This window comes from Nilaparvata lugens, chromosome 1 (assembly GCF_014356525.2).
Source record: "Nilaparvata lugens isolate BPH chromosome 1, ASM1435652v1, whole genome shotgun sequence".
NCBI classification, from domain to species: Eukaryota; Metazoa; Arthropoda; class Insecta; order Hemiptera; family Delphacidae; genus Nilaparvata; species Nilaparvata lugens.
This window is the reverse complement of record NC_052504.1, coordinates 82,084,608-82,108,485: the sequence shown is the minus strand read 5'-3', so window position 1 is coordinate 82,108,485 and position 23,878 is coordinate 82,084,608. Positions and strand designations below refer to the sequence as shown.

Here is a 23,878-nt window from a genome sequence, read left to right as displayed (position 1 = left end):
TATTTAATTGGAAACTGTTGGCAACTGTTGATTCTATTAGATCATTCACTATGAAGAGATAGCAGACCTCGTGTGTCTCCAGTGTTATTGTCCTGTCACCAGCTGGCTCAAGTCTTTGAATAGTAGACTTGAGATTCGCGTGTACACTAGCGTCAGGTGATCAATTTTCGTAACGGCAAGGAAAGTTTTGTGAGTGCGCCACACCAGATTTTTCATTGTTCATTCCAAATTTCATCAAAGTATCAAGAATGAGCTATAGCAATATTCATCCAATTTTTCTATGAAACATTGAGCATCATACAAAAGCTATTTTTTAACTATTTATTAAGTCGCGTCAGTTTGGAAATACCGTGTCTCCTCTTTCTATTATTATCACAGTAGAAAACTGTTGATAATAATATTATTCATAGGCTATTTATATCAATAAATTAATCGGTAATTATCAATAATTGAGGTTTTTAGCCAACACATTTTCATCTAGTTGAAAAATGATAGTTATTCTATTAATATTCTTCTATGTTACTCATATTTTGTTTTCGAAATTATTTTTAGGCAGTGTCCATGAGCTGATACTTTATTAGGTCTGGTGAATCACATCATTCTTACTTAATCCATGTTCGTAATAGTGTTCACCTGCCAAAAGCTCAAGACCTTGCTGGAGTTCCATTAGTATTGCATATCCAAGCTTTATGGACAATGCGTAACTTCCAGAACCAATGAACAACTTTACTGGGTCAATGTTACTGGCACGTACCAAGCTGTGAAGCAGGAGCACGTACGTCTTCATTCACAAATGCAATTTCAATTTGGTATAAAAAGCTAAGTCGGTTGACAAAATGACATCAGTCACTGATTGACAGCACTAACATGAAGGTGAGTAAACCATCGTATTTGTTGAGTAGTTAGGTAGGTTCAAATTACAATAATTCAATCTGAAGAAAATAATTTTCTTAAGTGTTCTCAAAACGTCACTAATTTTCTAAAGACATTCCGACTTCTAATACATAAACGTATTACTCTCAGTTTCAATTATCATTAGCATCGTAAAATTGAAAAGTGACATTTTTATTCAAGACTTCAAATATAATATACGGTAGCCTACTTGGTTTTCTCCTTTACCAAATATTCATCTGAGACAAACTAATTTACAATTGAATTGTTATTCTCCACTTAAATTTTAACAATTATCTTGTTGAGTCTTAACATTTCTAGAACTATAGTAATGTACATTATTTGTATTTGCTGTCTAATCAGGCATTCTATAATCTATTGAACGGTCTAATATATTTTTCCTATAGACCTACTAGGCTATATCTATCCAATTCCGCCTCACTGTGAGATTGGGACCGATAATATACGACACATTGACTGTTTTTCGAAGTTATCTCTTGTACCAAGTACAGTAAGGTAGTAGCTTTGTCAGCAATTATTCATAAAATTATTTTTCAGCTGAAATTATGTTCTGTGTGATTATTGAAAATTATAAGATAGTCATTCAGTTTCACACGACACTTGTTTAAGCAATAATTTCAATTTAAAATACTCTATTTATTTTCTTCAAACATTTTTATCCTTCATGATGAAGTTTTAGCGGTTCCTAGACATTCAATATTATTGTATATCAGTACCGGTATCTACTTATAAGATCAGGCCGCATAACTAGAATAAACACATCATAGACACTTTGGCCTGATGTAAGTAGGATGATGCGTACATGATGTAAGTTGTACCGTACAACAATTACTGTTGTGATTTTACAATAATATTGACCGCTTACAATAAACATTTGAAATTGTAATGTGGAAATCTGATACTACATCAGATACCGTGAATATATATTATTGTTATAGCATCATGCAGTGCAAGACCAGCATTATTCTCGATTTTTAAGTCTATCAAATAATATTGACATTACATTAGTATTCTACAGTACGCTCACCAGCGAGCAAGTTATTGCTGGTTATCACTATTGCTAGTGATGATTTTTGTTTTCTTTATGTAGTAAATATTAATTTTCGTTATGTATGATGTTGTTTTATGTTGTGAGAAAACGAAAATCTTCAAATTTGATTGATTGATTATGTAGATTTCAGGGTCCAAGTTATGCCAAATAATCAATTACATAGCGTGCAAGTTGTACTTTTACTGGTGATGATTCTTGTTTTCTTTAATGTACTAAATATCCATTTTCATTATGTTTCATGTTGCATCATATTGTGAGAAAATGGAAATCTATAAATTTGATTGTTTGATTATGCAGGGCAAAGGATCCACGATCCACGTTAAATTAGGCTACACATTTCTCAATAATTAGCATTTTTGGATATTTAATCTATATTTTTTGACAATAATTGTGATTTTGTAGACCATTTGCTTGAGCGTCGTTGTGGTGGCTGCTTGCCTGGCAGTGTGCTATGCAGAGGCACCCTCCGCTCCCTACCCCCCCAGTGGCTGGAAGCCGTCCGGTCGCCTCCTCTTGTTGCCTGTCAAGCAGCAGCAACTTGACAACCAGTATGGACCTCCTGCTCCGGTATCCGCGACCTACGCACCTCCTCAGGCAAGTAACTTGCTATGACTACTTTCAGTTCAATCGAATTGAACTTGAAGTTATGTTTATTATTGCTATAATAACGTATGTGAGAGTGAGCCCACTGGTGAATTATGCAATTTACTATTATAGACTTGTAGTTCTGTGAATAGTAGAACTCACGCAGTTTTTTCATCTACAAGTATCTGATTTCACCTGTTTGAAATGTTAACAAACTCAGTTCACGTGTGAATTTGTATTCCATATGATATAATTCATCCAGTTCCGTGATGATCTTTCCATCTGAAGAATATTAATTTTTCACAAACAAAAATATTATAATTTCTTTAGCATTATTTAGTTCATTTGTTATTTTTAATCACCTATTAAATTAGTTTTTTTTTCAAACGTGAGAATATTGATACTGATGGGCACGCATAATAATACCATGACTGCAAAATGACTTTAAAATATTTAAACCAAAGACCTTAAAGATGCATACCTCTTTAAGGTCTTTGATTGAAACTATAGACCTTATAGAAATAGACACGGCTTCTCCAGACATCTGTGTAATCCACTTGTCAGCTGATTGATTATGAATAATTCTATAGTCTAATAATTAATCCTATCTTCAGAGTAGATGATATATATATTTATATATAGTGATATCGGAGTATGGAGGAATTCCTTTTCTTTTCATATTATTATTCCTTTTCTTTTCATATCATAAATGCAAAATTTCAAAAAACCTTGTGTAAACATCGACGCGCAGTTGAAAAAGGAATATTCCTGCCAAATCTCATCGAATTCTATCAACGCGTTCTGTAATTGCGTTGAATACATACATTCATACAGACAAAAGAAAATCCGAGTCAAAACATAGACCTCATTACGTTCGGTTAACTATATTCATGTAGTAGAATGTGTGACTATACAGAACTCTCAGTTCAATCAAATTCCATACTTGATTGAAAGAATAAGACGTTGATATTGTAAATACCACCATATTTGTTCAGAATCAATTTCAATTACAGAACCAGGTTTCATGGTTCGGGTTTCCAGGTTTCTTTTCCCATACAAATTCCATGCACTTTACATGAAAGTTTTATTCATTATTGCTATAACGTGTCTGCCCACTGGTAAATTATACAATATGTTATTACATATTATTTAACAATCACTTTTTAATAATTTTTAAACGACATAGCAGTCTAAAGTTGTGTGAATAATATCTGACAACTATTATCAGTTAGAAAAGAATCAACAATAATTCTTTATGCTATTACCATGTGGAGTGCTTTCGGAGTTTTTTATCATCAATTTATGTTGGCATAACGCACTATTATCATAGAGAAACAATAGCATAAGTAGATATCCCATGGTATAGGGCGTTTATGTCGCAATCTTTACTGTTATCTCAAGCCGATAGTTCATGTAATTCTTACCCGTAGAGCTGTGTGACGCTGGTAGTCTCTCAAATTGTGTCGTTCATACACTCTCACCTCAACAAAACAGTAAAATTCGATAATAATCAACAGTAATCAGCTTGAAATAACAGTAAAAGTTGGGACATAAACGCCCTATACCATGGGATATCTACTTACGCTATTGTTTCTCTATGCTATTATCTTTCCCTACTACTAATCGTCTTATTAGTAATCGGCTTGAGATAACAGTAAAAGTTGCGCCATAAACACCCTATTCCATGGGATATCTACTTACGCTATTGTTTCTCTATCCTATTATCTTTCCTTCTAACTCTTTCCCGGTTGTACGCAAATATTATCGCCAGTATATATGGGCTCTTATAATATAGGCAATTTTTTACTTACAGGCAGAAGAAACAGTAAATGCTTCCTCATTCCCAGCATCTGAGCAGCTGCAGCAACAGCCAGGAGTGACCAGTGGTGTGTACCATGTGCTTTTGCCTGACGGCCGTCTGCAGAGAGTCGAATTCACAACTGCGCCCCTCAACTCAGAGGCAGCCCAAAGCTTCACCAGTCCATCACAACACCAAGAGAGCAATGGACAATACCAGCCTCAACAACAGTCCAGCAATTACCAGATTCAGCAAAGCCAAAATTTCGAAGCAGCTCCTGTTCAACAGTTTGCTTTCCCTGCCGCTTTTCCTCAAACCAACGACCAAAGCTCCAGATTCACACAAGGCCAAACTGCTGGTCAATCCGCGTTCCAAAAGCCAGCCTTCCAACAGAACCAGTTCGGCCTCAACACGTTCCAGCAGTCACAGACCCAGCAGAACCATTTGGGACAGACCAGCTTCCAGCAGAAACCATTCGGCAAATACGAGGATCAAACCAGCCAACAGGATTCATTCAGCACTGGTGATGTGTCTTCAAAGCAGGAGAGACAGTACCTGAGTCCTAGACCCAACTCTACTCCAGAGTCTGAGAACAACTTCAACCAGTACAACACTTTCCAGAGCAATGCTGTTATTTCATCAGGGAAAATAGTTAATGCCCAGCAGCAACAGAACAATCAGCCCCAAGTTTTTGGATACCAACCAGCTTACTCCACCCAGACCCAACAGAGCGAACAGGCAGATGCAGAGACTGTGCCAACCCCACAAACTGGATTTGTGGCCAACGTGCAGTACAAGGATGTTGAACCGATTCCGGGACCTATCTACTCTTACAATCCAGCTCCATTGGTTCGCATTCTACGTAAGACTGAATAAACTCTGACTCCTTCAAAAATGATTATTGGTACTATTGGTTATATGTAATTAAGTGTGCTGATCATGTGAAACTTATCAAGAATAAAGTAATTATACTTAGTGCAGTTATGACTTTGATTGATCGATGATGACCTTCATTAGCAGACTACCGTATCTTATATACAAAGTAAGTGATTTCTTTAAAATCGTGACCACAATAAATTCTTCAAGATAAAAGTAAATGATAAGAAATTTACTCAGTGGAATGTCAAATTTCCCTTAGGTTCCCCATAATCAGTTATTAAGCTATCAGTTTGTTTCTCTTATTGTATAAATTCATTTATAAATTTATTATATAAATTTTTTATATAAATTCATTATATGAATTCAAATTCATTTATTTTTTCCATAAAATAATACAGATTGATAAAATAAATATTCTAACTTAAAAAATGGCACTGATATTGGATTTCAATTCTGTCGCAGTGCCGCCATAGACAAGATAGTATGGTAGCCTAGAAATTCAAACTCCTAAATTTGTGAACGAAATGTTGAAACCAGAATATTACAGCTTGTATTGCTTTCATAATACTGTAGTCCAGTCTAAAATATGGGTTTTGAAGGCTCAATAATTATGTCCAACCAATATTGTAACCGTTCTCATAGCCTATTAATTTCTCAGGTTTTACACAATAATTATACTAAACAGTAAAAATCATCGTTTTGATTACTATTACGACTCAATGATTTTCCTATCTGGATTGCTGCTACTACTTATTTCTCTATTTCCAATTAAACATCGGTTTCAAATTCTACTAGAAGATAGGATAAGTGAAAATTGAATTTTCAATTTAGAAAAAATATCAAAATTAAAGCCTAAAACTTGGAAACTAAATGGAAGCCTATTAAAATTGAAACCAATCAATATTGTAACCTTTTGATTACAAGCCTATTGATTTATCAGGTTTTAATAATACTCCTACATATCAAATAATTCTACATAATTATATGAATTATTTGATTCCTATTTTTCAAGTAGTTGCTTGAATGAAAAATACAAATAAATTATTGAATATTGTTGAATGTATGTTGAATTTTATCTCGTTATACATGGTGCATAGACCATTAAGCTCTATTTTGTCACCAACAGAAACATACAAATTTGAAAAACGACAAAAACGAAACTTTATCTGGTTGGTTTTTTATGTCTTCGACTGTATTAGCCATTGGCTTATCTTTTGTTTCTGGTAGAGAAGCGATGAGTATAGCGGTCAAAATGGACAGGATACCACAAAATGTGCTTGGTAGGAACCAGTACTTCTTTCCTCCCTGAGAAATTAAATTAAAATTATTGGATAAAATGGAATTGGTTGATTTTATTAGATTTCAAGACGAAGAAATTTTGCATCAAAATAAATCTCTACAGTGACTACCTTAATCTGTTTTGAACTATTTCCGACGACACTACAGTCTAAGTTTTGAATATTAGTTATTAGAAACTAGTACCTACTCACATGTGGAGCGCTTTTGGATTTTTCAACACTTGTTGAAAATGTATTTGAAAAAATCTGGTGTGGCGCACTCACACAACTTTCCTTGCCGTTATGAAAATTGATCACCTGACGCTAGTGTTCACGCGCATCTCAAGTCTACTATTCAAAGATTTGAGCCAGCTGGTGACAGGACAATAACGCTGGAGACACACGATGTCTGCTATCTCTTCATAGTGAATGATTTAATAGAATCAATAGTTGTCAACAGTTTGCAATTGAATAATCACATTTTCTCAAATTTCGAGCTTATTTTCAATTTTAGGTGAAAATGTTACTGAACATTAATTGTAGAGATTTTCATGCTCAAACTTTCCACTTGAAATTTTTTGTTTTAATTGTATCTGAAGACTGATAATTGGGAATCTAAAATCAAAATTTGCATAGATGAGGCGGAGCTCCTGAAATTCTTACAGATATGGGAGTTGTGGCAGTTGATAGAGCTCATCAATGACTATTTTAGGTGTAAATTTGATCGAAATCGTTGGAGCTGTTTTCGAGAAAATCGCGAAAAACCCTTTTTTTGACAACATTTTCGCCATCTTGTATTGCACACACACACACACACACATACATACAGACCAATTTTTTGGACTCAGAGGACCTTGAAACGTATAGAAATTTAGAAATCGGGGTACCTTAATTTTTTTCGGAAAGCAATACTTTCCTTACCTATGGTAATAGGGCAAGGAAAGTAAAAAAGGAAGCGCTCCACATATGAGGACTAGTTTTTAATAACTAATATCATAGATAAACATTAGCGTAAGTAGATATCCCATGGTAAAGGGCGTTTATGTCGCAACTTTTACTGTTATCTCAAGCCTATAGTTCATGTAGTTCTTTCCCGTGAAGCTGTGTGACACTGGTAGTCTCTCATATTGTGCCGTTCATACACTCTCACCCCAACAAAACAGTAAAATTCGACAATAATCAACAGTAATCAGCTTGAGATAACAGTAAAAGTTGCGACATAAACGCCCTATACCGTGGCATATCTACTTATGCTATTGTTTCTCTATGCTAATATTCAAAAATTAGAATGTAGTTCAAAACGGATTCCTACTTGCAGTTTGTCATGGATAGTGAATTATATGAGGACTACCATAAATTGAATAAGATATTTGAACAGCTCACCATAAAGTTGACAACATATGGGGCAGCTACAGCTCCCAATTGAGCCACAGTCAAGCTGGTACCGATGGCTGAATTCCTGTTGACGGTAGGAAAAAGCTCCGAAGTTTGTAGAATGATTACTGCAAACACAGCCGATATACAGAACCTCCCAGTCAATGCCATAATGAGAATCGCTATCGGAAAATCTGTGGGTGAAAATAAATAATTGCTATAAGCTATACTTAATAATAATGAATGAAATTGAAACATAACTGAATTGAATTTAAGGAAGCTCGCATTTCACTTTCTTGATCATGATTCCCAATATGGGTATGAAACTAAGGGCCGTTTGCACAGTGAAAGCTTAAACTGAATTCAATCAGCTGTTGGCTTAAACTCAAAATGAATCACATTATAACAAATTATACTTGATACGGATTTAATCCAGTTTAAAATAAAATTTAGTTTTAACTGTCACTGTGCAAACGGCTCTAAGGGTTCAAACATAGAAGGCAGGGAGCAGGTAGCTGAGAGTGTTGAAAATAATGCATCTCCGCTTCCTTCGACCTTCTCTACCCTACCTTAGATGTTACACTATTATGCTCTTACACAGTTAATGCATGTATTACTTTACAACACTCTCAGCTACCCTACCTTCACCGCTCCATCGCTTCACCGCTTGGGGAGTCCGATCTCACTAGGCGTCAAATCTGCAAATCCGTAGAAACCAATCCGAAAAAACAAAACAATTTCCACTTTGTTTTGATCCTTATGCGTGAGATAATAAGACGTACGTGAACAATTATACAATGTAGTCCAGGTGTAGTAAGGATCGAATCCAAAGGGTATTGAGACACATTAATAAATTGCAATATTTGATAATCAAATAATTCCTCTTCAACAATTTGATTGTATTAATACTAAAAACAATAGCATCACTAGATAGATAGATGGATAGGCTGGCTTTATTTTAACCTGGAGGGCGAAGTTGGAGCGCAGCCGGCCCTCTCTCTCCCACTTAACCCTCCTATACAATTCTGATGCATTTACATCACAAAAACATAAGGGAATAATCTCTCAAATAGAATAAGAAATATGATAAAACATTATGAATCAATAGTAATTAAGAAAAAATCATTCAACTTAGAATATATTTTAGACTGAAAAAAGAAGTTAGAAAAAAGCATTTTTCTTAAGCAAGAAACAATAAAATTCCACGCAAACACGCCACGTACACACACTTCCTCATCCTATGCCCCGATCGCCCTCCCTCAACCACGCCAAGACCTCCGCGCCGAACAGTGTCCGCCTCTCCACACTCCTCAAAGATGCGGGTAAGCTATTCCACCGTCTGCAAGCAGTCACACAGAACAACCTATTATATGTCACAGTGTGATGGATGGGAATGCTCAACAGGCTTGCCCCATGTCTCGTATCTCTTCTGTTAATTCCTGCGACGAATTGAAATTTCTGACTCAAGTAGTCAATAGTCAAAATTCTTTATTACATATTCTTCAAGAATAGCAATTGTTGTCAAGGATATATATATATATATATAATTATATATATTTGAATTGTTTGTATTCACAATTATATTTTGTTCACTGCCAGTCTGTCCTGTCTCCTGTTTCAAGAAATTCACACAGTTCGTACATGGGCCTTCCTTTGAGAAAGTCACTAAGTCTTTTTTCAATGTCACACAATCCAGCCTCTTTATCTTCTCCGGTAGGTGATTCCACAGTTTTCTGCCCACGTATGAAGGTTTCTCTTCGAAGATTGCAGTCCTGTGCCTTGGGAGTACATAGTTGTCTGCCTGCCGAGTGACGTATTTATGAACATCTTTGCCTCTCTGGAGATTTAGTCTGCTAACATGGGTGATGACTTCCATGATGTAGATGTTGGTCACCGTCATGATGCCCAGATGACGGAAGGCATCTCGACATGTCTCTCTTTGTTCGAGACTTGCCAGCACTCTTATAGCCCTCTTCTGATGTGTGAGAACCCTCTTTAGATTGCCCGCAGACGATCCCCCCCACACAATAAGCCCATATCTCAGGTGGGACTCTACCAGGGCATGGTATGCTGCTTTTGCCGCTTCCAGTGTTGCAATACACTTCACTCTTCTCACCACATAGATTCCTGAGCCTAGTTTCTTGCATAGGTACTGAATCCACATGTGCGTTCCATGATAGGCCCCTGTCTATTGTAATGCCCAAAAATTCAACCTTGCCCTTATCTATGCTGCATGAGTTTGTTAATTGGACCCCTCTTTTACTGAAATTAACTTCAATTGTTTTTGAGGCATTCATAACAAGATCGTTGACATTACAGTATTCTTGTGTTTTCTGTAGAGAGTTGGCAGCATTTGTGATCAATCCCTCAGCTGTGTTGCTTGAGACTAAAAGTGTTGTATCATCGGCATACATTATGCATTTTGTGTTTTGATCCTCTATGAGTGCAGGGAAGTCATTGACAAAGAGAATGAAGAGAACTGGTCTAAGAACTGACCCTTGTGGGACTCCTCTTGCAACAGGTAGTGGTTTGGATTGGTATGGCCTTGTTAATCCATGAATTGTGCCCTTGATCTCAACCAGTTGTGTTCTGCATGATAGGTAAGTCATTGATCATTTGTGTGCTGTTCCATTAACTCCTAGTAGTTTTAGTTTTTTCTCAATTATGTCATGTCCCAAGCAGTCGAATGCTTTGCTGTAATCCAGTAGAAGTGCTGATATAAATTTTTCATTATCTATTCCATCAATAATGTGTTCGATGAGGCTGATGATTGCGGATGTTGTTGATTTCCCTTTTTGGAAGCCATGCTGTCTGGTGGTTATCAGAGATTGGGTGTTTAAGTATGTCAGTAATCTATGTAAGACAATCTTTTCTATAATTTTTGAGAATGTGGATACCAAAGATATTGAACGATAATTCTTCATTTCAGTTTTTGACCCCTTTTTGTGTTTTGGATAGACCTTTGTTATCTTGAGCAGAGATGGGAATAGGCCAGAGCAGAATGATTTGTTAATAATGGTTACTAGAGGTGGGATCAGTTCGTCTGCACAGTGTTTCACAGTTTATGGTGAGTATTCATCCACTCCACTTGATCCTTTCGATTTCAGAGTGTTAATGACATTCTTCATCTCTTCATAGTTGTTTGGCTCTAGTCTGCAGAATCTATTAGCGTCAGTTCCCTCTTGCTTTTGTGTGTCTATACTTTCGTCATCTTGTGTGGGTTTATTGTTATGCTTGAGTGTCTCCCCTACAACATCTGTAAAGTAGCCATTGAGAAGCTCTGCTACTAAGAGTGGGTTATCTACCTCTTCACCATCTATTCCAAGACATATTTGAGATGTTTGTTGTGGAGTTTTTCTTCCCTTGTAAGTAGAGAGGAGACCCAGTTGCCAGAACCTTGTGGCGGAGGAGCATTAGCACATGATAAATTATGTATCGCCAGCTTATTCAAATGAAATCAATTTTTCATACAATTACAAAGGAAATGACAGAATGCAGAATTTTATTGGACATTTTATAGAATTTACATGTGTTTTGGAAAGGGACTATTCATCTATAAATAGAATGATAAACAATGGATGTAGAGGCAAATATTGTCCAACTCAATACACTTGACCAAGAACCGTAACGTAGGGCTACCTTTATTAATTGATTTAGTTTCAATTCTATTAAATGTTTTCATACACCGTCCTGGATGTTTTTATAAAATATTGTTTCTAATCTTATCAGTTGAATTCTTACCTCGAGGTACAATTAGAATGAGGAGCAATGATAAACCAGTAATGAAAAACAGCAAACTGCTGACTGGCTTTCTTCCAAAAGTCATCAAGCAAAGAAAGGAAAGAACGTATCCAGGTGCTTCTACAGCCCCGTTCAAAGCACAGTATATGTATATGTTTGCTGTGAAATTATCCGCGTTCAATGCTGGAGAATAAAAAATATTATTTTAAAAACTAATTCTTAAAATATTGAATAACATGAATTTATGATTTGTGATGTGTGACATGAATTTATGATTGAAAAAATTGAATGATTATGAGTATAGTGTTCGATACTTCTTATAAATATAAAATGTTAAACTATTATGAATGCATTTTCATATTCAATGCTATTTTCTGGAGTATTCTAAGAAGCACCAAAGGCAACTGAACTAAAAAAAAACTGTAATTGAGTATAACTGATTGAAAAATCAGTGTGATCATGCAAAGTGTATAAGTAACATGGATCATAAAATATTGTATAATAAAGAATAGAATACTGACAGAGAAGTGATACAATGTTGCTAGGGTAAAATTTCACAATTATATCAAACACTGATACTGTATTTCAAGTTTATTTGAAATAAAATAATGTCTTTGCAATTTGAATTGAGAACCAAAGTTCTGAACCTTAAACAAAAGTTATATGTAGACTTTGATTTTAATATATACTTCGAAGAGCCTTTTCTTGATATGAAAATCATGCGAGAACATGAATGAGAAAATTTAGATACATGAAAGACCACACTCATCTCTCTCCCACTCATGAAATAAGGCTAAGTGTTTACTTTCTCCATTCAATCTGAGCATGGCTACCTTTATCCCATAACCATCCTCTCTCCCTAGAACATTTTCGAGAAGAGCAGTGCGGAAGTGTCTATTTCACAAATTCAGAAATTTGTTTATCAAGATTTAGAAAAATTGGTTTATTTAAACCCTAGAGTGAAGTAACTAGATATAGTATTTTTCCCAACTCGGACAAAAAGTAACCGTACAGAGATTGGCTAGAAATAAGTTAGCCCCACTTACCAATTGCATAATATGTTATTGAAGCTGCAAACCAGGCAAAATAACAGATGAATATCCGTTTACATATCTCCACTGAACCAAACAATGACAATATTTCTTCTAGCGAATGAAGTAGCCTTTTGCAACAAGATTTTCTCGCAGCCTGCCCCTGAAATGTGAAATTACTTGTAATGTTACTTGACAATAGAAATGAATTGAAAACTATGTAATAATGTACTTTCTAATGTAAATTATTGCATTGTAATGCTACTTAATAATAGAAATGAATTAGAAACTATGTAATAATTTACTTTATTCTGCATTTATTGAATATCCAATAAAAATTATTTGAATTTAAAATCATACTTAACTGAGAAATTAACCGTATCTTACAAGAATTACTTGATAAAAGAATTACATTGTAATGCTACTTGAGAATAGAAATGAATTAGAAACTATGTAATAATGTCCTTTTCTGTATTTATTGAATAATAAAAATTATTTTAATTTAAAATCATAACTGAGAAATTATCCGTACTTTACAAGAATTACTTGATAAAAGAATTACATTGTAATGCTACTTGAGAATAGAAATAAATTAGAAACTATGTAATGATGTACTTTTTCTGAATTTATTGAATACTGTAATAAAAATAATTTGATTATGAAATCATAACTAAGAAATTATCCGTGTTTTACAAGATTTATTTGATAAAATAATTACAAATTTATAAAGAACATTTTGAATGGGTGGCCTGATCGGTTCTATATTTTCTATTAAAACTTAGAATATTTTATGACCTACTGTACCTGATTCGGCGGAGCAGGTGCGGGTCTATTTTCTTGTCTATTTCTGGCATCTCTGTCGACTCCACCAGATTTTTCTAGAACTTTCCATGCAGCAGCGTTTTTGCCTTTGGATAATAACCAACGTGGAGATTCAGGGAGAAGACTAAAATTCAATCAATTCTATAATGTCAATCCATTCTATTAAATCAATTATATTGAAATGAATAATAATTATGATCTTGGTAATATAATATGCTCTTAAAAAATTTATAGGACTACTGTGAGTCTCTTATTATTATCTATTAAAATTTATAGGACTAGAGAAAACGTGACTACTGTACCTAAAGTAAAACGTAAGTCTTTTATTGTTTTTGCACAAGTATAAAGGGAGATTTAAAAAAGTGGTATTAGTGAAACAGATTAGTGAATCTGTATAAAAGATTAGTGTATTTTGTGAGGAGAATTTGAAATCGCATATTATCTTCCACAAATCGGTCAAATGAAAAAATATCTAGGAGGAAATATAATTAAATATTTTTAATCCAAGCAAAACATTAGAAATACTATCTAGAAATACTATCTCTGCATAGCTAGAAATGTAGTAGTAGAGTACCTATAGTTAGGACAACGTTATAATGGCAGTGGAGAAAGATAGGAGAGCAGCGTTGCCGATTAAGAACACTAAACGACAAAATACTTGGAATATTTTTAATAATTAATATGTAAGAATAAGAGTATTAAGAAAAACGAAAGCATTGTAATTAAAATTGAAGGATTTTCATCATGTGGTTTTTCATAGTTTATGTAGCTACTATAATGTATAAAAACACTGACCAAAAATGCATAACGAGTACCAGAATCGATAGAGATACATAAAGTTGCAATTGCCTCCAATCATGGGATACATAAGCCAATACAGGGAGCAGAATGTAACCCACTGGGTAGGATATGTTGAATACGCAACCAAATAGTGTTCTGTACACCCGAACCGCTATTTCAGTTACTGAAAAATGGAATAGAGCAATTTTGATTTTTCTAGTAGTTTCAAAATTCGAGACGAGTAAAATTATTTGCACTATAAGCTTAGGAAGGGCTAAAACTAAGTTGGGGTGTTTGAATCTATTCAATATATTTTCAAATGCAAAATAGTAGGATTTACTCATCCAATTTTACTTTTAGGTTCTACCAATCAACCGGTAGTTTGACCACCACATTTCTTAATATAAGTAGATCTTTCATTAGATTTGGAGTGTAGCACATTCTCACATGTATTACTTAATTGGAAGCTTATAAAGAAAATTAGATTGTATCAGTTTATAAGATAGCATCATAGTAGGTACCCTTTTTTGAAAAATTTCAAATATAAAATAACAGATTAAAAACACAAATTAGTTTTGATTTGTTTAATTAGTACCTATTAATTTGTGCTTTTAATCTGTTATTTTATATTACAAACTTTTCAAAAAAGAGTGCTATTATGTTATTTTATAAATAAAAACTAGGAAGCAGCCCTGAATACATACATTTTAAGTAGATATTGTATCAGATTTAATAATATACTTTTTCCAAAAATATTCCATGATATCTATCTTTGTAGTAGTATAAATTATATAAAATACTGAACTACCTAATTGTTGAAAATATTGTTTAATGGGTTTTATAGAAACATAGATTGAGAATCACTGCAAAATTGTAGGCTATTTAAAATACGGTACCATAATATCAATCAATATGGATTACAAACATGAAACACAATTAAGAATGTAATGTAGGTCTAATTCACATCACAGTAGTTTCATTAATTAAGAATTTACATGATAATAAAAATTTGTGTAATACATCATTCATTTAGTTCTAATTTACATTAAATTATATAAATTAGAGTATAAATTATATAAAATACTGAAGTAACTAATTGTTGAAGTAAATATTGTTTAATGGGTTTTATAGAAACATAGATTGAGAATCACTGCCGAATTTTATGCTATTTAAAATACCATAATATCAATCAATATGGATTACAAACATGAAACAGAATTATGAATGTGATGTACCTATAGGTCTAATTCACATCACAGTAGTTTTAATAATGAAGAATTCACATGATAATAAAAATTTGTGTAATACATCATTCATTTAGTTCCAATTTACATTAGTCAAACACGTCATCAGTAGCCTAATGAAATTAGTAGTTCTAATGAAATTAGTAGAGTATTTACTAATACTCACGGATGGTGAAGGTTGTTTCATAGACACCAGATCCGGCCATTCCGACTATAAATCTGGTTATATTGAATACCGTGAAACTGGGTACTAGAGCTGCTAAAGGCCCTGCTACGATGTACAGCACTGTTGCAAGTATAAAACTTGTTTTCCTTCCATATCTGTTAAAACAAATATTAGATGAACATCACACACAAAATTTCGAAGTTCAAACACAAACAGTCATTCAACTTTTAAAAGTAATATCCTAAATGTTATGATAAAACGTTAATTGTGATGCGGAAGTTCCACTATTTACCGGTATACTTATAAAAACGAAACAAAATAAATGCATAAAAGCATTTTTATTTCTTTCAACTTATAGGATATTTAAATGGAGAGCATCCTACATACATAATTTTCAAAAATTATGTCTCAAAGACAATAAACATTTCAAAATTGATCCAATTCATCAATGGTATTCAAAAATTTTACTCTCTGGGTACTATTAAGAAAGATCTACTCTCTCGATTTTTGTTAAAAGCTTATTACAAATTACACTGCTGTAATGTAAGCCCATTTGAATTTAAGAATAATTTTAGATCCCTGTTCACTACAAAAATAAATTAGTTATAATTTGATTTTTAATGTACCATTTTATAAATTGATATCTCGTTGAAATTTTATCAATAATAGAACTCAGTTTGAATACAAATTTGTCACTATCTTAACCCTCTAAAGCAGACAAAAAAGAAATGCTTGTAGGAAAGAGTAGCTATTTTTGTCAAGAAGTTTGACTGGAATTTTAATATTTTTTGAAATGTTTATGTGAATGAATGGATACATATTAATCTGCTCTGATAAATATTATTAAAGCAATTTATATTATAAATATAAAATACGTTATGATGGTAATTCATAAGAGTACGGTTCATCCGATGAATGAGTACCGTAGACAGAAAGCAGTATTCAATAGATATGAGATAAAACCAAATTTAATAATATAATATTTAAGAATAGTAGGCATCTAGTGATGCAGTTTACAGCAAGAGTGAGGTCTGAATGTAGTACTGATTCAAAAATTTACTGATATTCAAGTAGGCCTAAACGATTGAATGGTAGAGAATCTGCCATTTTCAAAAATGTGTAAAAATCAAACACCTTTCTTTCCTTAATTAAGTTTGTAGCGTGAATGTTGATGTTGTGGAACTTTTCCATAATTGAATAGACTTAAAACGTTGTCAAAAATCCACTTTAATTAAATAATAAAAATTAATATTTTACAGTAGCATGCTTTCGTGTGTGCTCACACATAATCAGCTGTAAGTTACAGTACAGTTGGGAAGTAGATAGATTCCAACTGACATTTATATATATAATAACGGACATTTCTTTCCGTTATTATATTGAACGGTTACAATCAAAATGCAAAGATTGAAATTGCCTAAGGGTTTCATTTTGTAATTATCAACTCACTTATCAGAAATAGCTCCAAATACGAAACCACCAAAGAACTTTCCAAACGCAATTGTGACTTGAGTAAAAGACCTAAGATGATCTCTGTGGCAAACCAAATTCCACTGAAAAGTATTAATATTTTAAAAAGTACGAAAAATAACCTCTAATAATTCAAAGTCGAATGGATATTAGAATTAAACAAATGTAATAAAAATCAATAGGTATTCATAGAAATAGGAGAGACATGATTGTAAAGCAAGTCTACCATTATAAAGCTAGTAGAAAAAAATGTGATGTGCCAAAATTTAGGGCATAATGTAAACAAGAGAATACATAATTAGTGCACAAGTAAAAAACATTTAAAATAACTATATACATTTAAAGTTTGAAGTTAAAGCTGAATTCAATTTTCAAATAAATCCAGCTCAATCAGTAGAATTTAAAATTGGTTCCAGGTAATTATGCCTTAATCTTTGCAGAACTATATGCTATATTAATGCTATCTATCATTGAAATTCAATCAATCATTAAAACTTAATAATTGAAATTCACCTTCAAACTTTCTTATGAATAATTATTAAAAAATATGCTATCAGAATTATTTACAAAATTTATTTTTGATGAAAGGAATAACGATAAAAACCTTATAGGCCTACTTCGAAATTACCAGACATTTTTATACCGTTAATTTTAATGTGACTAATTTTATTCATTATACGGTACCATAATAATTGCATTGTTTTGTAAAATTTAATAAATTCAAGCTATAGTTCACCTCACTGACAATAGTTGATTTTGGTGTACTTTCTTCATATTCGAATGTCTGGCATTCTATCAACTTTGGTTTTTGCTCCGCTTTACTTATGAAGTCCAATGACCCATTGTAGCCCAAACCAGCCAACTGCGCATAATCCCAATCATATCTAAAGCAGCTATTATCTGAAGCGCTGCAACATTAATACAGTACCAATGTTCGTTGAACTTATATTGAAGCATTAACTTATATTATGTAAAAAAAATTGTTCTGTATAATAGTCAATACTGTTTCTCAGAAGCTGAGAGATTTGTAATATACATTATTATAGTACCACAATAGAATAGAAAAAACGTTAAATGAAATAAATAAAGCTACTTTTTTCAGCAATCCTAGAGGTTTCTTGACTAGAGCTAGAAATCTTCTCAATTTTATTTAACTATCCACATAATAAATATGATTATATGTAAGTAGTTTGTATTTTAAACTAGTCATATTTTCTGTGATGATTTTTACTCTTAATAGGTAGGTAGGCTAAAAGTTACACATTTTTAAATTCTAAATCAGGGCAATAAAAGAGTACCTACTACATTGATTTTAAAAAGTTATCAATTCATTATTTGGAAAGAAATAAAACCATAAGTTAATGTCTTAAGATTCCCTTCCTTTTTCTTATAAAATTATGACCCTTTATATAGAATGATATTCGATAATACACTACTGTATGTAAATTTTATTGAAATCATCAAAACAGTAACAAGGTTTCAACTGTATAAGATAAGACATAAGAGTAGAAATCATTATATATTATTTGCTGGCAATTTGGTATATAAATGTAAATTTATTTTTGAAATCTGTAGGCTAATATGGTACAAACAACAAACTTATAGACTAGCATAATTAATCAAACATTAATCAATTTTACTTCTTCCACCTTTAAATAAAATATATAGGCTATCTATATAATCTATTTTTATAGGCCTATATCTATCTAATTTATTAATTTATATCTATCTAAATAAAATATTAAACAATCAATAGATAATTATTCAAAAGAATGAGTTTCAATTATTTCTTGAAAATTTCAATGCAGTATCTACTAAATCTATCAATGCACTTGAAGTTGTACCCTACTTTATTAATTTTTATTCAACTCCAAGTTGTACTTAATCTTAAAATTTAATACTAGACAGTCTACGTATGATTTTATTTAATCAAACACGCTGGCATTTGTAAATTTAAATATAGGAATTCTATAAAATTATTTTTTATCCCAATTAAAGTCTGGATAAGCCTAATCTTACTCGGAAGAATGTTATAACAACTCGCAACAATGGATGACAAAAGATCCGTTCTCAAATATGACTCTGGATTAGGCTACAGGCGGATAATTAATCAAAACAAAAGCTTTGTGCTCTTCAAATTATGAAACCAACTCAAAACAAAAGTACCGTATTGTGCTCTCCAAAACTATAAAAAGAGAAATTTCCTTTTTTCTGAAAATCAACTCACTCTGGTGATGAGACATTCCTGATCTGTGCATGAGTCCATCCGGCAGAGGTCAACTCATCAACCTTACACCAGTAAGGGGGGACATGGGTGAAGAACACATAGGTCATCATATTCATTGAATTGAAAGCACCAGGCATACTGGTCAAGATAAATACACCCCACAGCCAGCAACTGCTTTTGGAGCCCACTTTTTCCAAGGCAGCTTCTATTGCTGCCGCATCTCGGTCCATCACAACATTTGAATCTAGTAAAAACCTAGTAAATTTGACTGGAAATATAACAAAAAATAATGAGATAGAAATTCAGCAAGTACATATACGAAGATTTTGAAAATCTATCTTTTTTGCCTAATACTTACAATATAGAGTTAGCCTAATTGCTTAACCACAAGAAAGTAAACATTATCAAATTAAAAACATGGGGTCTACTTATACACACAATAAAAAAAAATTATGATTATTTCTCTCTTTGATGTAAATTTGTGTAGGTACTCGAGATAACAAATCACATGATATCACATGTTATCATTGACTCACCTGTCACCGGCAGATTACAAATTTTTGGAGAACTTTACATTGATAAAAAAATTAGCTTCTTCATTGACAATTCGCCTATTATTTTGGGAATAATTTTGCCTATAATTTATTGACCAAAAATTATTTTGAGATATTAGGCCTAAGCCTCTTCATAGTTTAAAGCAAAGTTTATTTCATGATACCTACCAGTAAATTTTAATAAAACTAAAAACTATTAAAAATTCAAATGCTGAAAGAGAGCTTTATCACTGTACCTTAGGCCGGTTACAGAGCTCGACCGACCGTCAGTGCGTATGTAGGCCTACCATCCTGACCGTACGCATCGATGAATCAGTTTTACACATTCAGAGCTCGACCGACCGTCAGTGCGTATGCACCATCCTGACCATACATGACTTTTTCTGACTCACAAAATGGACCCCTTAACAGATTGTTATTGCAGCTTATTATCTTCGTAAACGAAAGATTAAAAGACATAGATATCAAGTTCACCCGATGGTCACCCAAAGAGCATTTCAAAGGGAATTTAGTACCATTATATACATTATTGCTTGGGGTGAAGATACATTTTTCAACTACCTCAGAATGTCCATCAGAAATTTTGATGAGTTATTTCGAGCTTGTATCACCATTGGGAATACTTGCAGTCACTTTGAGATTATGGATCAAATAAATGTAGATAATATTATTAATATATGATTTCCTCAATAAAAAAATTAGAAATGATTGAAGAAATTTATAGAAAAACTCTGAATTCAAATATGACACTATTAATTGAATTCACTCATTATGCTATTCAATTCAATATCAGCTGATTGTCGGGCAGAGGTGTCAGCACATTGGTTATGTTGCTATCGGGCTACTGATCAGTACAGCTCTGAAAGCTTCTATCTGCTTCAATAGCGCGTCAGTCGACCGATGGAACGGATGCGCACGAGCTCGACCGATGGACTTCGTACGCTGTATAAAACTCATGGTCCTGACCGTGCGCATGCGTGCCGTCAGTCCTGCTCTGTACGGATACATGGAATAATCTATAAAAATCTGGTGTGGTACACTCACACAACTTTCCTTGCTCATTGAACTGGAGCCTCATTCTTAAACGACAATAATTTAGAGAAATAACATAATGACAATTGGCGGCAACATAATTATTTGAAACTATGATCAGACTACTGTATATGTGTGTATATAATTGTTTTCAGAATACTTTTTCCTTTGTGTAAATTGTGAAATCCGATGATTTTTTATTGAATCAAACACGCTGACATTCGTAAATTTAAATATAGGAAATTCTATAAAATTATTTTCTTATCTCAATTAAAATCTGGATAGGCCTAATCTTACTCGGAAGAATGTTTCAATAATGGATGACAAAAGATCCGTTCTCAAATTATGAAACCAACTCAAAAGAAAAGTACCGTATTGTGCTCTCCAAAACTATGAAAAGAGAAATTTCCTTTTTTCTGAAAATCAACTCACTCTGGTGATGAGACATTCCTGATCTGTGCATGAGTCCATCCGGCAGAGGTCAACTCATCAACCTTACACCAGTAAGGGGGGACATGGGTGAAGAACACATAGGTCATCATATTCATTGAATTGAAAGCACCAGGCATACTGGTCAAGATAAATACACCCCACAGCCAGCAACTGCTTTTGGAGCCCACTTTTTCCAAGGCAGCTTCTATTGCTGCCGCATCTCGGTCCATCACAACATTTGAATCTAGTGAAAACCTAGTAAATTTGACTGGAAATATAACAAAAAATAATGAGATAGAAATTCAGCAAGTACATGATACGAACATTTTGAAAATCTATCTTTTTTGCCTAATACCGGTACTTACAATATAGAGTTAGCCTAATTGCATAACCACAAGAAAGTAAACATTATCAAATTAAAAACATGGGGTCTACTTATACACACAATAAAAAAAATATTATGATTATTTCTCTCTTTGATGTGAATTTGTGTAGATACTCGAGATAACGAATCACATGTTATCATTGACTCACCTGTCACCGACAGATTATAAATTTTTGGAGAACTTTATCCTGCATTGATAAAAAAAATTAGCTTCTTCATTGACAATCCGCCTATTATTTTGAGTATAGCCTAATTTGTTGACCAAAAATTATTTTGAGATATTAGGCCTAAGCCTCTTTCTTCATAGTTTAAAGCAAAGTTTATTTCATGATACCTACCAGTAAATTTTAATAAAACTAAAAACAATTAAAATTCAAATGATGAAAGAGAGCTTTATCATTGTACCTCAACATAGAATACTGTACTAACATACGGTGAAGCATATAACAGCTGATTCACTGTTTCCTTCACAAATCACTATAAATATATCTACCAATTCCGTAAACTTGTAGTGGAAATGTCATAATATTTGAGAAACATTAAATAAATATTTGAAAAACTTAGATCTCTAATATTATTAAAAAGTATTTTTTCAAGATACCGTACTGAAAATAATAAAGTAATAATTATAAAAATTAATAATTTCATCGTTCATAGCATCACGTTTTCAAGTTTAACCATAGACAAGATTACTGATCCCTGTCGTATAACATGGACTGATAAAATTTATATTACATGTTTGAAGGGACGGATTCAAGGATCCAAAGGTTCAAAGGACCTCACACGTCAACCGGAGTTTATTATTTGTCATTTATGATGTGGTTTATATGTGTGGTAAGAAACAGTTCAAGACCGTGACACTTTGCATGTAGCTTTTCGATCAGAACTCAGATCACAATGGCCTAGCCCTAGAATGATGCATCCCACACATGTCCGTCATATGATTCGTACCCCACAGAAATATCGGACAGCCTGTGGAATCGGACATGAGTAGGATCGGAATGCTACAAGAAAGGTGTGACCCTTACATTATTCGTTAAAATTATTACGCCTTGCATTAAACTGGAAGCGATTTCAGAAAACAACGCTAATAAAATATCATCTATAAATGGACTTAAAATATATAAAATAGATAACGACTGGCAGTCTATTTTATTATAAAAATAGCAGCAGAAACGCCGTCTTCATAACCGGGCTGTATTGGTGATCTCAAAGAAAATGCCGATTTCGTTGTTCAGGTAAGTAGGCCTAATTATAAAGTTGACCTTTTATAAAATATATTGTTATTCATTATACACTTCTTATTTCAAGTGAATGAATGAATAATGATGCGAGTTCGTGATGAAACCCAAGATTCATGAATATCCATGAGCTTTGAGCATACACTACCTTTATTGAAGTCTCCATACTTGCAATAAGAACATAATGTCTGAATGGCGTGTCTTGTAGTTGTTCAATAAAAATAAAAAGTATTAAATATAATAGAACTACGTAATTAATTCATTTTTCCTTGAGTAGACTAAGACGTTGTACCCTTCAGTCTGATAGTGCTGCCTGGTCGCGGGTTCGAATCCCGTCAAATCCCAACGAATAGGCATGGACGTTTGATCATCTCATAAATCACCCTTGCACTTCTCATTACCCTCGCACAAGCAAAACGCTAATGTGGGCATCATCCGCAATAAAAAAAATCAACAAGTACTTTATTCAAAGATCCCGAAATACACAATAAAATTAATAAATTGACTGTTGACAATCGATCTGAGCGCATCAGTCACGAAGGTACCCACTCACAATTTTTTGTTGGTTTTTCTCCAGAAAAACTTTCATATTTTTCAAAATTCAAAAGCTTTCTAATATTATTTTTTGATTGACTTGAATGAGAAAACTTCAAATCACCCATTAAAGTGGCTACTCAAGCATCAAGCAGTAGGCCTACCGTAGCATAAAATTTTCATATTTCACATTTCGTGCAGAACTTATCATACAAATATGTGACGTCATATTGGTTTATTATTGAAATCTATATAATAATATCATAGAGGAAAGAATTGGCTCATACACGTACGGGATAGGAAATGGATGACGCATCATCACGCCTGAACTACTGGACTGATT

General features: G+C 33.2%; 2 protein-coding genes across 3 annotated transcripts; one reads left to right on the top strand and one right to left on the bottom strand.

The window, feature by feature from the left end:
• The first annotated feature begins 745 nt into the window (after positions 1-745).
• On the top strand, positions 746-5,330 carry LOC111048629 (nuclear transcription factor Y subunit beta). Its single transcript, XM_022334554.2, has 3 exons — positions 746-873; positions 2,366-2,557; positions 4,362-5,330. The coding sequence occupies exons 1-3, from the start codon at positions 868-870 to the stop codon at positions 5,220-5,222; spliced, it is 1,059 nt and encodes a 352-aa protein (XP_022190246.2). The 5' UTR covers positions 746-867; the 3' UTR covers positions 5,223-5,330.
• A 719-nt stretch (positions 5,331-6,049) lies between these two features.
• LOC111048630 (organic cation transporter protein) lies at positions 6,050-19,823 on the bottom strand. 2 transcript variants are annotated; one of them, XM_039445117.1, is made up of 10 exons: positions 19,358-19,823; positions 17,867-18,038; positions 17,110-17,213; positions 15,661-15,815; positions 14,266-14,434; positions 13,453-13,594; positions 12,664-12,811; positions 11,618-11,800; positions 7,886-8,070; positions 6,050-6,530 (listed from the first exon to the last, which is right to left on the bottom strand). In XM_039445117.1, exons 1-10 carry the CDS (start codon positions 19,585-19,587, stop codon positions 6,342-6,344), a joined length of 1,677 nt encoding a protein of 558 aa, XP_039301051.1. In that variant the 5' UTR covers positions 19,588-19,823; the 3' UTR covers positions 6,050-6,341. The 2 variants fall into 2 exon arrangements, with proteins under 2 accessions (XP_039301051.1, XP_039301059.1); XM_039445125.1 differs by lacking the exon at positions 11,618-11,800 and having other exon boundaries at positions 19,358-19,815.
• Between the last annotated feature and the right edge of the window lie 4,055 nt (positions 19,824-23,878).

Excerpts from the sequence above, each read along its gene's own strand:
- LOC111048630 (XM_039445117.1), bottom strand. The coding sequence starts at position 19,587 with ATGGACCGAGATGCGGCAGCAATAGAAGCTGCCTTGGAAAAAGTGGGC. Across the intron at positions 15,816-17,109 it reads TTTGGAGCTATTTCTGATAA|ATATGGAAGGAAAACAAGTT; the intron begins GTGAGTTGATAA and ends TTGTTTTAACAG. Across the intron at positions 13,595-14,265 it reads GTACTCGTTATGCATTTTTG|TCTTCTCCCTGAATCTCCAC; the intron begins GTCAGTGTTTTT and ends ATTGAATTTTAG.
- LOC111048629 (XM_022334554.2), top strand. Across the intron at positions 2,558-4,361 it reads CGACCTACGCACCTCCTCAG|GCAGAAGAAACAGTAAATGC; the intron begins GCAAGTAACTTG and ends TTTTACTTACAG.